This window comes from Lepidochelys kempii, chromosome 2 (assembly GCF_965140265.1).
Source record: "Lepidochelys kempii isolate rLepKem1 chromosome 2, rLepKem1.hap2, whole genome shotgun sequence".
Classification (NCBI taxonomy): domain Eukaryota; kingdom Metazoa; phylum Chordata; order Testudines; family Cheloniidae; genus Lepidochelys; species Lepidochelys kempii.
Window position 1 is genome coordinate 36,304,679 of NC_133257.1, and position 15,343 is coordinate 36,320,021.

Genomic DNA, 15,343 nt, shown 5'->3' on the forward strand with positions numbered 1-15,343 from the left:
CCTTAAAAACATCTAAGAAAGGAGATTCCACCACCTCCCTAGGTAACACATTCCAGTGCTTCAACACCCCCTAGTGAAAAAGTTTTTCCTAATATCCAACCTAAACCTCCCCCACTGCAACTTGAGACAATTACTCCTTGTTCTGTCATGGCCAAGTTAACTTGGATGGGGAAACTTTAGTGTTTCCATTTTCTTTCATTTTAAATTTGTAACGTTAAGTTCAACCCAAATCTTCGGAGGCACTGCAGTCCACCATGCCAAAGGTGGTGTAACAATGATGGATCCAGCCAATGAAGGATTTCCTTTGTTTAGCGGAATTCATAGCAACTCCTATGCCACTGGGCTAGAGGATGTGGTTATTAAGGAGGCATGGGTAAGATATCCCTGACCTTCAGACACTGGAATAGTTTTGGGGGTCTTATGACAGCTTGTGTAAAGTAGACCAACCTAGAGGCTTCTCTTGTTCATGCTAAGGACAGGACTGGTAGACAGCCAGTTCCAGGAGAGGGAAGGACATAAAGATGGCATACAATGACCTTTGTTCCCACCTTGACCTACACCAAATGCAGCTCAGATGCACCCCAGCATCTGGCCCTTAACCCTGCATTATGGAGGTTTTTGCATTTAGGACCAAATCCAGAATCAAGTTCCCACACCAGCTAATTGAACTGAGCATTGGACAGAGGGCTAAGGAAAATATGGGAGGCATCTTCCCCTAAGTCTGGAATGGCTACAGAGCTACTATTCAGTCACTCTATTCAGCTATTTCAGACCAATAATGTAGTCATGGACAAACACCCAACATGTCGCCCCCTGCAGGTACTGAAGGATGCACATAGCAGCAGATCACCTGTCCTCTTCTTCCTGTGGAGCTGAGCTACGTGCTATATAAGGGGGGTGCAACCCCTGCACATTTCTCCAGAATCATACCCACCTCTTATGGAGCAAAGTAATACCAGTTCTGCTACCATATGAGCCTCTATGCACACAGTAGCAGAATTTTTCCTCAGGTGAGTAATACGTTAGTTGGTAGCAGCAACACTACTACTACAAATGAAGAGCCCATTTTAGCTGTTTCTGGTTTGAAAAAATGGTATAAGTAGGTTCTCACTGAACCATTTCCTGGACTCCTGTGAAGCTCTACAAAACATGTCAATGAAATTCTAAAAGCTTCTAGTGCTCTTTCTTCTGTCTAATACTATCATTATTCATGCCACAACTAATGATAAACTGAACTATTTTATGCAGCTAACTAGGCAATGGCTCCTTGACTATTCTCCTCCTCTCTTCTCCAATGAGTGCACATGAAGTATCATAGAATCACAGAATCACAGAATATCAGGGTTGGAAGGGACCTCAGGAGGTCATCTAGTCCAACCCCCTGCTCAAAGCAGGACCAATCCCTAACTAAATCATCCCAGCCAGGGTTTTGTCAAGCCTGACCTTAAAAACCTCAAAGAAAGGAGTTTCCACCACCTCCCTAGGTAACACATTCCAGTGCTTCAACACCCTCCTGGTGAAAAAGTTTTTCCTAATATCCAATCTAAACCTCCCGCACTGCAACTTGAGACCATTCCTCCTCGTTCTGTCATCTGCCACCACTGAGAACAGTCTAGATTCATCCTCTTTGGAACCCCCTTTCAGGTAGTTGAAAGCAGCTATCAAATCCCCCCTCATTCTTCTCTTCTGCAGACTAAACAATCCCAGTTCCCTCAGCCTCTCCTCATAAGTCATGTGTTCCAGTCCCCTAATCATTTTTGTTGACCTCCGCTGGACGGATTCTGCACTTGTCCTTTTTGAACCTCATATAATTTCTTTTGGCCCAATCCTCTAATTTGTCTAGGTCCCTCTGTATCCTATCCCTACCCTCCAGTGTATCTACCTCTCCTCCCAGTTTAGTGTCATCTGCAAACTTGCTGAGGGTGCAATCCATGCCATCCTCCAGATCATTAATGAAGATATTGGACAAAACCGGCCCCAGGACAGACCCTTGGGGCACTCTGCTTAATACCGGCTGCCAACTAGACAAGGAGTCATTGATCACTACCTGTTGAGCCCAATGATCTAGCCAGCTTTCTGTCCACCTTATACTCCATTCATTCAGCCCATACTTCTTTAACTTGCTGGCAGGAATACTGTGGGAGACTGTGTCCAAAGCTTTGCTAAAGTCAAGGAATAAGTAAAGTCAAGTACAGACAGCATATAATATGATCATTTAGTCTCTCCTGTATCAAGTGTTTGATTTATGTTTACAGAAGATCTAAGAGCAATGAAAAAACACACAACAGAGCCAACTTAGATTTTGTGGGGTCCTGCACCAAGTAGAAGATAAAATCTTCATGCAGAGTTCTATAGCCTTCAAAAGCAACTCTGGGGCTAAGAAGATTTGACAGCTGGATAGATCCAGATGCTTACCTATTAGATATGGGGGATGCAATCACTGACCTTAGTATTCACTGGGTTTCCCATGTCTTTACTCAATATGCAGTGTATAACACTCTCTTGGCAATATCAAAATAATAAATGATAATAACATGTAGATTCTCAGACTCTGTGACCGCCCTTGTCCATGCCCTTGGCTACTTCTTAACCCCCACCAATCCTTCACATGAATTGGGATGATGCAAAACTGCAGTGCTAGTGATGATGCAGCAAAATTGCAGGGTTACTGAAGCTCTGGATCTTTCCTAGGTAAGTTCTCCCCTTTCCATGTGTTTTTCTGTAGTAGGGGAGAAAACGTCCCTCAGTAAGCTAAAATTATACGTTATTTACCCTGTGCATCAAACCCTTTTTCATGCACTTTCCATTTTATCCAAATTTCCAATATTTTAGATTAAATCCACTCTCTCTGAATCTGTTTTTATCAATTCAGTTCCAAATTTCTAAAGTTTAAATTAAGTCACCAGAAAGTCTTCGCTTTTCGAATTAGAACAAACTTAATGTAGTGACCTTTCCTTACAGATGAAAACTCTGAGAACTTCTTTCTATTCCTCACACTATAAATGAATCCCCAAAAGGCAATTAAAGTCTTACTAATGTCTGGAGACAACTACTGTAAAAATTAATCAAGGGTGGCTCTGACTAGTGACTTATGAAATACAGAGCAGCACACTGAAATACTGTTAATCCTATTACATAAATTGTCAAAGGCAGAGAAATTACATGTAACATCAAATTCTCATGCACTAATAGACTAAGAAAGATGAATGATGTGAAGTAGGGATAGATTTATTAGGCCATCGAAAAGGCCTGGTCCACATTATACAAATTTTTACTTTACGATGAAAAGTCCTCTTTTCAGTGTTAAGAGAATGAAAAAAAGACAGTGTGGTCAATACATACGCACACTTTAGGCCAGATTCTCAGTTGTGCCAGAGCACCACTTGGCATAGGAATGGGAGGAGGGCAAAGGTGGCTTTAAAACATTGTTGCGCTTCCCTCATATCTGAGCCAGCCAGGACCTATTATATTATCTGGAGAAACTCCAGTCCCACCTTCCATCTTAACATGCTGCTCATGTCATGAAGGCCAGGAAGGAATGGCATAGATCCAGCTGTGTTGGCTTTATGCCAGTGTAGGACTTCCTCACACCAGAAGAATCTACAGCTGCCCATCAGGACAGCTTTCCAGACCCTTTGTACTCAATATGTTATATAAATAAAATTTCTACGGTGTATCTTATAAAAATCCAATTATATCAACATTTAGTAACGATAACACCATTTCTCTGGGCCGTGTCATACACCAGCTTGCATTCAGTCATGTTATAAACTCTGAAAATAGGATCTTATAATGGAAATCCTATCACACTCTTACCCAGAGCATTTCACCCAAGCAATATATTCACCCAGCAATACTCAAATATTTTTATCTCTTACAGTGCCCATCAACAGTTGATAATTTGGCCACAAGTTTTTATGGATTATTCAATAACTCTTCAATGTCTATCCTAGGTAGTATAATACACACATACTGTATATATTGATTTGCTATACATTTCATTTTGCTATCAATTTATTACCATGTTCTTTGTTTAGAGATGATTAGACAACTGATATTACAAAACTTATCGTAACTCATCTACATAACTATTTTTAATCTTAGTAAGCCAGATTCCTAGAATTAATTCCAGAATGGCACAGCCTGTGTAAAGCTTCAATTTGATACCACCTCAAGAAACTGGTTTTCTTTCTTATTAAAGACTCACCATAGATCAGTGATTCTCAAACTTTTGTACTGGTGACCCCTTTCACATAGCAAGCCCCTGAGTGCGACACCCCCTAATACATTAAAAACACTTTTTTATATATTTAACACCAGTATAAATGCAGGAGGCAAAGTGAGGTTTGGGGTGGAGTCTGACAGCTCATGACCCCCATGTAATAACCTCGCAACCCACTAAGGGGTCCCAACCCCCAGTTTGAGAACCCGTCATCAATCTTGTATTATCAACTAGTGCCTTTTGCAGGAGTTCATTGTTTTGACAATGTGACTTTGAGTGTCAAATAATTTTTCATTAAAAGAGATCATTCCATAAGTTTCAGATATTAAGAGCCCTTCTTCCTACTCTCTTTATGTGTGTAAATAATTCTGTGTTCATTTTAAAATCTTTTCTTGCATATTAGTTTTAACTATCTTTAATGTTATAGAAAAATATATACAATACATGCTCTCCCAATTGTTTATTGTTCTGGCTTGAACTTCCTTGTTGAGTCTACACGTTCTGAAAACAATTTGTACTTTGTTCCTCCCTGTGACTGCAGTGGAAATGTATATGAAGAACACTTACTAGGGCTCATGAAGAGTTTTAGTGTACATCCTTTGGGCACTGATAAAAATAGAGCCAGCTGTCTATATTTTATATTACTATAGCTAGTATGCATTCTAATACAGTTTAGTTTAATTTTTTCCTCCAGTTATTTCTTTCACAGACTTTTGGTAATTCAATTATTTGTAGTAGCAAATCACTTAGGGGAATGGAATGGGAATCCTTATTGCAATACTCTCTAAATGCAAATACCATCCATATCTTGTTATTTTTTTTTTAAAATAATGTACTGTACTGGCGGTTTCTTCCATTTTTTTGCGGGGGGGGGGGAAATTGTATATAGACTCCTATTCCTTGAGAATTTAAAAGAAATTACTTATGTACCATTACTCAAACAAAATACTTAGCTGAACACTACTTGCATCACTGCTTAATTGATATCTTCTCTTCCCAAAACCAAAATACATTGATATTATTAGTATAAATATTATTGATTTTGCCAAATATTAAGAATACTAGATACATTTCATAAAACTATAAAATCAATAGATTTGAAGTAGTAATTTAATGGGTAAATGGAACTTTCAAATTGTATGAATATATTTAAATAACAATGAGCAAATATTAGAGAGATAAGCTGGGTGAGGTAATATCTTTTATTCAACCAAGATCTGTTGGTCAAAGAGACACTGCAAATGAGCAAATCTGTTGTTTTTAAGCCAGCACTGAGATTTTTCCTTACAGCTGGGTAGGTTTTTTGGGTTTCTAAATATTATGACTTTGCTTTTAAAAGATGGAAGTTTTGCTCCCTCTTCTGGTTACATGCACATAACACATTAGAAGCAAGTATGATACAACAGGCCTAATGGCCTGATCCTGTAGGCCTTACTTAAATGAGTAGTCCTGTTAAGGTAACATGAGTCACTTCAGTAGGTGAGGGCTGCAGGATCGGGCCCCAAATCAAAATGACTCTTTAATGGCTTTTGGTTTGGTTTTGGTTTTTGTGGGGGGTTTTGGAGGAAGAGGGAGGGAAAAAAACAAAACATCTTCAGAGTCCAACACTGCAGCCCTAACTCCTACTGAATTCACAGAGAGGCTTGCCTGAATCTGGACAGAAGGACTCGGCCAACAGTCTCAATCAGAATGGAGTTTAATAGAACATCTGACAGTTAGTAGTCAAGGAGTTTTGCAAACATTGTAATAAAGAAATTTAGAGGATTATGGACAATGCAAATGTGGAACAAAATTCTCCCTTCTGCTCTGCACTACTTCAGATCTCCGTTGCTACATTCATTTTGCATTCAGCTCTCTCACAAATGTAAGTGAAAGTTTCATGCAGAGACTGAAATCAGAATACTGATAGACTCACACTGCAGAAAAGACCCACACTGCAGAATGCAGAGGATAAGTTTCTACTTGGTGCAGATAGTTCTTAAAGTTATACTTCAAAGATCCACACTATACATTGCCTATACATTAAACAATTTAATACCTAAGTGGAATCTGTATAAAAGACCTTCTCTTACAAATTCTGAAAATATAACATTGTGATTCATCTATCTATATTTCTTGGCACATTTGAGGAACTATTTCTGCTACACAACACAATTCTGCATCTTTAGTGTTTATGATTAGTCTGTTTCTTCATTAATTTTTTGCATAGGTTCATCTACAACCAGAAAACTATAGATTTTGTTCAAACTATTTAAAATACAATAGTTTATACATGTTATTTCTTATATTTACAAGGTTATTAAGACTTTATGTAGCTATCATACAGTATATGGTAATGATTACAAGATCTCATTTAAAGCTACATTAAGCAAGACAACAAGTCTTGTCATCTATAATGCATACTTTCCTAGCTGAATAATACTTTCATACAGTAAGCTGTTCCTACTTTACTGAAAAAGGTGTGTTCTTAATAAAGCAGTCAAGTTGAGCAAATTATTTAGAATTTGTTAATCAAAAAGACAATTAAAATTAATCATTACATGATAATGCAGCATGACACAATCTGGAAAAACCTGGATGGGAGGGAGATTCCCACACCTGAGCCATTTTTAAGTGACAAATCAGAGGAAACGTCCCCTATTGAGGTGTCATTGGAGGAGGTTTTGGAACAAACGGATCCATTAAACAATAATAAGTCACCAGGACAAAATGATATTCACCCAAGAGTTCTGAAGAAACTCAAATATGACATAACTGTGGAATGTAACCTATCACTTAAATCAGCCTCTGTACCAGATGATGGGAAGATAGCTAATGTAATGCCAATTTTTAAAAAAGGCTTCAGAGGTAATCCCAGCAATTACAGGCCTGTAAACCTAACTTCCGTGCCAGGCAAACTGGTTGAAACTATAGTAAAGAACAGAACTATCAGACACATAGATGAACATCATTTGTTGGGGAAGAGTCAACATGGCTTATGTAAAGGGAAATCATGTCTCACCAATCTATTAGAATTCATTGAGGGTGTCAACAAACATGTGGATGGGGGTGGGGGATCCAGTGGATATAGTGTAATTCGACTTTCAGAAAGCCTTTGATAAGGTCCTCACCAAAGGCTTTTAAGCAAAGTGAGCTGTCATGGGATAAGAGGGAAGGTCCTCTTATGGATCAGTAACTGGTTAAAAGATAGGAAACACGAGGTAGGAATAAATGGTCAGTTTTCAGAATGGAGAGAGGTAAATAGTGGTGTCCCTGTACTGGAACCAGTACTGTTCAACATATTCATGAATGATCTGGAAAAAGGCTAAACAGTGAGGTGGTTTGAGTGACCAAATTCTATGACAGAGCAAACCCCTTTTCCTTATAAATTGATTGGTAGGCAACTCTGTGAGCTGAAATTTGTTCTCGTTCCCAAGAAACATATACAGGCATAAAAAGATTTCCATTAGTATTAGATATTTCATAGAGACAGTGGGTGACATTTCAGAGCTCTACGTTGAGCCTCTTCCTAGTGGGTATCTGCACTCTCATACCTTTAAAAAATTTTAATGGCTATATGAGATGTGATTTTTTGAGGTTTACTTTGTGATACTCTTCCTGATGCAATACAGAATCTTTTGTAAAATCTATTCTGTGAATTCCTCTTAATTTATATCAGATCTCACCATACTTCCCAATTGATATCATATTACTCCATCCCAAGGCTCAAATATCAGAGTAAAAGTTGACAGAGACATTCAAATGCAAATTAAGTAAAACTTTATAAAGAACAAGGGAAGAGAAAACAGAAAGGTTTTCAGGTTCCATAGCTCTAAATATGTCATCTATTATGAGCCCTTATTAGCACATACAAAAAAAGGAGAACAATACCAGCAGCCTTCTCTCAGAATCCCAAACCATTATCCAACAGCGTCACATAAGAGAAACGAAAAGGCAACAATTTACACAGGAATGGAACAGAGTCTAGGGGGACTTAATATTTTTGGGAATCGGCTGTTTGGGCCCAAGAATCAGACACAAACTCTGCTGCTTTGGAGGCAAGGAGCTCTGAGGTGCAAGAAGAGCTTTCGACACAAACAAAATGTAAACTGGTCCCATTAGACAGATGACTAAATACATAAAAGTGAACTATTCTGAATACAATTTAGCAATATACTAAATATACAGTTCACTGTTATAGAGTAAGCTATTTGATCTATATGAGTATGCAAAGGACAGGTTTGTAGTTCAATTTACGAAGACAAATTGTGCTTGAAATCAAATTATGTACACTATAAATTTTATCAATGAGAACCAATTTCTAGTCCTACTGAAGCCAATGGCAAAACCCCCAGAACTTCAATAGGACCAGGATTTGGCCCTACAATGCAATATAATCAGTGAACTATCTGGTAATTACCACTGAAGCACAGAATCTGATCAATAAAGTTTACACAGTAGAATTCAGTCAGGGCTAGATTATGCTTTAGCATGGAGTATACAGTAACAGATTGGTGCAAGGTACACTGCCCCATTGTGTGTAATATGACAACCTGGCTGCACTGGGGTGGGGAGAGAGAAATAATTGATTACCCACCTCTAAAAAGACTCCACACAACATGCACACAATGAGCCAGCGTAGGGGAAGGTAGTGCCATGGCTCTCACTAATGCCTACTGTAATCCTCCCTGCCAACCTGTTCTTGGAAGGAGCCTGTGGGCTCCCCAAAGTTGTGGACTTGAAATTGTGGCTAGCCCTTTCATGGGCTGTAGGGAGAGAAGGAGGTTAAGGGGAATATTTACTCTTGCTTCTGTGCCGCTGCATAAAGACAGGGCACTATCTAGTCCTTAATCAGCCCTCTGATAAAAGAAAGCCTTCTTAATGGATGAAAAGGGTCAATGTAATGCATTTTTCAGTATCGCTAAAAGCTGGATAAAGGCACACATGATGTCTTCAAAGCTATCACAGTAATTTACAAACATGAATTGCTATTTTCTAGTATAAAAATCTTGTTAAGCCCTGTGGGTGCTTCATTCTGCTTTCCTGTTCCAATTATGACTAAGTCAACCTATATGTTTGAATGTCTGAGTGCTTTATACTATACTTGTTTTCACGAAACAGAAGTGAGTATTTACAAGAAAAATGTATTCCTATGAGGCCGAGATAATTGGGAAGATTGTCTAATGGCATGAGCCTATTTCCACCAGGATGTACCAATTAAGAGGATTTCACTGTAATGTGATTAGTAAAAATGTGCCAAACTTGCAAAATATATAGCCTGATTAGGTAAATGACTGGTAAAAACTGGATGACAATGCAGTCTACTCTGTAAATTATTATAAAGTTTACTCAGTCCCTTCGGATTTAGCAGATTGGGACCTTGTGCATCTGGACTAATGGAAAGCATCAAGATGGAAAAACTTGACTCCTCCGCAGTTAACTTAGTTAACTTAACTACACATATAACTAATAGTTAACTTAACTACACATTAAGAAGGTGTAAATTCTAATTTCAGTATTGTGTCATAAATAAGAGTCAAAAATGTTGGAACTACTAGTTCCAAGAAAGATTAAAAATCACACAGATAATAATTTTAAAAGAGGTTCAAGAAAGTAAGACAGAACATAAAAGCTAAACATGAATGGAGTTACTTATTTTAAACTAATATAACTAAGAAACACAGAGATGTGCAATACAAAATACAAGTGATGAATCTCCAGATACCCCAAAATCCACTATGTTATAAACTTGCCTTTTCTCCCATTAATCGATGGATTTTGTTGTTTTTCCTCATAATCTTTATGATATTAAAAACAGACAATGATGATTAATAATTAAGACTAATGATAACACGAACAACTTAAGCATAGCACACCAGAGGAAAGTGGAAACTATGAAAATACAAATCCATGCACTACGTTTGAACTATCACAAAACTGCAAATGACTGCACAATACACATACAGAGACACAACAACAAAAACAACAATATAAAATGTGCAACTTAATAAAAATAGCAAGTGTCTATGATCACAAAGGCACAACTACATTGCTCTACTAATTCCACTCTGAAAATAAATAAATGCTGTAGGTCAAAGACTACACCCACAGAACAAATTATTTGTGAGATGAGCTTTAACCTGAAAATTGTAACAGATAAACTGTCTTTGACCTACTTAAGTTGTAATATGTGAAACTATACATTTATGTCTTTTTAACATTCTTCCTTTAAAGAAGAATTTTGAGAGCAAGGCTGCAAATTTTGAGAGCTAGACGACCAAATAAATCCTTTTGAGCTCTATGTGTTATTGTAACTGTAGGAAGCATGTTTTCTGTTATTAGAATAAGCTATCCTAAACATTTTGAGCACACTAGTATTTGGGACAATTTAAAAAAAATTATTTACCATTTGCATTTCTATTTGATTTACAAGGGACAGTGTCTATTATAAAAGAGTTTCAAATTTTGTTTTTTTAGCCTCTAGGGGGTCTGATTTCCCTCAGCCCTCCTCATACTTGACCTCCCATTTGTATCAACTAAAATTTTTTGCAAGCAGGATCAGGGCCATTGCTTGAAATACATACTTAGGAGCCTTAAAATAACAATCTTCTCTGCTCATTTTGTACTTTCTACCCAGCTGTATTTTTTATGGACAATAGAGCAATATGACAAAGTCTTTACTTCCTTGCTTGTCAAAAGCACTGTGACTAATGTTAACACGGTTCTGTGACAGGGCTTGTTAATTAACCTGGGCTTATTCTGATGATTGGATGGCTAACTCTGCAGCAACACAAGAAAAATATTGCAAGACTATGCATTTAATAAATGGTGAGATTTGTTCTTGGTGACAGAACAGAGGATTTTTATGAAAATGGATCTCTAGAATGCAGATGACAAGATTATAACAATTTTGTATGTTCAACATTTGATTGAGAAATGCTTGACAGTGTCCCTGTAAGCATTTTAAATAATCCATGATGCACTGGTTTTGTTTGCTTTCAACTTAAATGTAATGAAATTATTACTGTCTGGCTTTTGCATTTTAATATATTTCCAAGCTAGCTAGAGAATATATGTGCTCATAGGGAATATATATCTAAAGGGGATATGCAGATGTGGTCAGACAGACCTGCCTCAACCTCTGAACCCTGCTCTCCAATATGCTTGTTTTCTTCATCTCCTTCTGCATTCATATAAGCAAAACAGAAAAAAAAAGTGAGACAAAAACATGTATACGTCGTTACAAGCTGATCAAATAAACAATAAATGACAAACACATAATATACAATTCCTCACTATTCGGAACAAATTATTTTTTTTGAGTGAATCAAGGGTGAAATACGTCTTGTGTATGTGGTCGTACCTAATTCTAGTAGCACCAAATCCTGTTTTACTTTTTTATGCATGACTTTCATTTAGTTCAATGCAAGCTTTGTGCAAGGAAAGAAGGTGGGATGTGGCCCTTAATATTCCTGACCTGGTGGTTTCTGAATTATTTAGTGATGCATATAAAAGCGGACAATAATTATTGAAGCAGAGAAAAGCAGACACAGCATAAGCTTTAAAGATCTAAAGTAAAACATCCACTCTGGTTTTGTTTTGTTTTTTCTTGCAACAATCTTCCAACCAGTGAACAGCTGATTTAAATATGTGGGCAAATCATCAGTAAGAATTTGAGAGTTACCTGCATATGCCCCCAAAGAGCAATGTGAAAATAATGTCCCCCTCCCCCAAGTTCAGTCACTTGCAAAGAAAAAAAAAAGGAAGAAGATGATCAATTTGTAACTTAAACAGCAAGTTAGCTTAATTTCGGAAAACCTAGAATTCAACAAAACATTAACCCAATTGACTTTTATTTAGGAACTACAATTAAAATGAAAGTGCTAATATAAGTACATGTAGATTTTACTGTCATCGGAAAAAGTTCACAAGATTCAGTAAAGACAACGTCAGGTGGTACATTATTATAAGATAAACAAAATAAATCTTATTTGATCTATTTAATGTACCAAAGAGTACATACAAAAAAAGAACCAGAACTCTTCCTATATAACATATCTGTGACCATAGTAACTACAGTAGACAGAGAAAAAGCATGTTGAGTTGGACACTTATCCTTCTATAAACCCACATTTTTGAATGCAATTAATTGATTTGGTTTGTTTTTACTTATTTTTAACATTGCATTTTTTCTGGTACTTATTGACAGTTTCTCACAGAATTTTAAAAGAAATATTTGTATTTTGCTTCTTCACTGAGTGTGATGTTCTGTTTCTAATTCTTTGTTAATGATTCCACTACTACATAGGGTTATTATAATTTTACTTGTAAACATATTGTGCAACTAACCAGTATACTGAATATCTAGATATTGGGATTTTCTAGTTTGTACTCACAACTTAAAATTACTGATACCAAGCCATTGATATTAATATTTAGACAACAAGTAGTGTCAGTAAAATGGAAATAGATGGGTGCTTAGATTTTTCTCTAGATTTCTACAATAAAGTTATGGTATTTCAGATTATTAATAGCACATTGTGGTCAGTAGAAAAACTGATTGAAATGGGAGCAGGATTAGATCTGCCATGGCTGTGTTAATGGAAATACAAGATTGGTTCCACTAAAAGTTTGCAGAACTGAGCTAGAATGTTATTGGTACCCAGGGTTACTAATACAGGACTCAGCTGTGGCTGTCACAAGCTCCAAGCAAGGGGCAGTGCATTGTTGCACTGCCACAGGAGCAGACTGGAAGCATATAACTGAGCTACTCTCCTCTTTGAGCTTCTGCCAATCAAGGTAGCCGGTGCAAGGAAGTAAGGGCGGTGTAAACTGGGCAACAGTGATGTGCACGTTATCCCAGATTAACTCGATGTGGAATGAGAATGTCCACACATGGAGTTAATTAAGAATGGTTAATCAGAAATAACTACATACGTAGACAAGCCCTAAGTGACTTCTCCAAGGAGAGACAGGGTGGCAGAATGGTATGTAATTAAAGGCTGTATCACAGTTCATATGTGCAAGGAAAACAAATTAAGGTTACACGGACAACCTTAACATGTCTTTTTCCTAATGTCTGAGTACTTGACTTTGCAACCTTAATGTTCTTTTAAAATTATTTTTCAACTTTATAGGTAATTTCCCCCTTTTTCCCACCCTTATTTTTAAGAGCAACTGAAAAACCAGAAATTCCAGCATATGGACCCATATTGATTATCACTGGTCATCAGTAGGGAACCCACCACCTTTGGATTCACAGCACAGACTTCTAGAGACTACATTAAAGTAGTAAGCAACACTGCAGGGGAATGCAACACACTCTTTGCCAGTAGTTTATACAACTAATTGATAGCAGAGAAATACTGGGAATCGGGAATCCAGGGTTTAATTCCCAGCCTGGAGTAGAGCCTACAACCCACCCTGAACCCAAAAGAACCCAACTACAAGTGTTTGGGTTGGCTTGGGTGGGAAAACAAATGGACTGTCTGAGGCTTGCATTCGCTTCCCTCCTTCTGCCTTTGGGGCTGTCACCACCTTAGCTGTATGCCCCATCCCTGCAGGCCATCGCCACCTTGATATGTTGTGTGTGCTCTGGAGACAGTGTGCTGGTGAGTCAGAGCACCTCTCACTCTACAGCATGCACAGCGCAGCAGGATGTGGCAGACAGCGGAAGCAGGGCACACAGCCACTGTCTCGCCACCTCCTGGGCAAGAGGAGGAGAGCTGACCCCATAGGCAGGAGATGGCAGCTGTGGAGCTGACTCAGGTTCGGGGGAAGGCTCCGGATTGGGTCAGAAAACAACCTGACCCTCTTAGGTTGTGTGAGCTTGGGTCTAAGTTGGGTCCAAGTCAAAAACTTAGGCCCAAGCAGACCTCTACTCTGGAGGGTCATGTGGTCTAATGGTTACAGACAGCACAGATACACATATAGATTTGGTATATTCATTCTTTAATGCTGTGTGAACTCCCAGTTCTACCAGAAATGACGCTGGACAACCTCTTAGTTACCCTGTCTGTAAAACAGGTGGGTATGCTATGCTACAGTAGGAATACAAGGCTTTGATAACTTATAACGTCTGTAAAATTAACAGAAATAACCCCTGTCAGTGAAAGGGCTGAGGCTAGAATCTGAGGCTGAGGTCACCTCCTGACTCCCAATCTATGGTACAGTTCCCTAGGATAGAGGATTGCCTAAATCTATTGCATCTCCCATCTGGTGTTCTTGCACTATGCTTAACACATAGCAGGTTCAGTAGAGGATGGGCGTATACTCAGTGCAATTGGCATGTGTCATAAATATAAAGGGAAGGGTAAACCCCTTTGTTTCTCTCCCTCCTCCCAGCTTTTGAAAGTATCTTGTCTCCTCATTGGTCATTTTGGTCAGGTGCCAGCGAGGTTACCTTTAGCTTCTTAACCCTTTACAGGTGAGAGGAGCTTTCCCCTGGCCAGGAGGGATTTCAAAGGGGTTTACCCTTCCCTTTATATTTATGACAGCATGAAATGAGCTCATATTGGGCTGGGAAAGGTTTAAGGCACATGGAACGTTCAGACATTTTAGCACTGCCACGCTAAAGGCTATACTGAACACATGTAAAGGATGATGCTCACAGACTTAGAACTTGGACAAATCTGAGTGGGTTTTCATAAGAACGGAAAAAGGAATTGGCCTCACGCTATCCCTCTGCTAAATTTCAAGTCCCTGCTCTATAGCATGGAGGTGTTAGAGCTCTTCAAAGAAACAGTTAGACGGTGGTTTTTGCAAGTCAGCTGAGACAGAGAGCAAACATGGAAAATTTCAGCCCCAACACTTAAAGTTTGGTGAAGTTATTAGCAATTGAAAATGGGGTCTTACAACGGAAAGTATTATACAACTTTAACTACAGATGTTACCAGTTCTATTATAATTTCAATATAGTATAGATCTTAATAAACAATTATTTACAAATTAAAACACAGAAGATTATCAATAATTTGTGATTTCTTTGGAGAATAATGAGTGAAGCATCGATCACTTCAAAGTGGCTCAAAATCTTGTGAAGTAGAAAGTCTTATTGTTATAATTAAATGGAGTAGATAGGGTTAAAATGTGGGAAGTCAAGAAGTCCGATATTTGAAATAGTTTTAAGAGTAATTTCATGGG

General features: G+C 38.0%; 1 protein-coding gene across 49 annotated transcripts in view; it reads right to left on the reverse strand.

The window, feature by feature from the left end:
* Positions 1 to 15,343, reverse strand: part of RIMS2 (regulating synaptic membrane exocytosis 2) — a 748,357-nt gene that overhangs the window by 164,013 nt on the left and 569,001 nt on the right. For 27 of the 49 annotated variants that reach the window (XM_073330341.1, XM_073330373.1, XM_073330345.1 and 24 more), the window contains one exon: positions 11,331 to 11,384. The exons of the other annotated variants lie outside the window; for them this stretch is intronic. In XM_073330341.1, the coding sequence (XP_073186442.1) occupies positions 11,331 to 11,384 (54 nt within the window). The remainder of the gene's footprint in view (positions 1 to 11,330; positions 11,385 to 15,343) is intronic. 49 annotated transcript variants of the gene reach the window in all.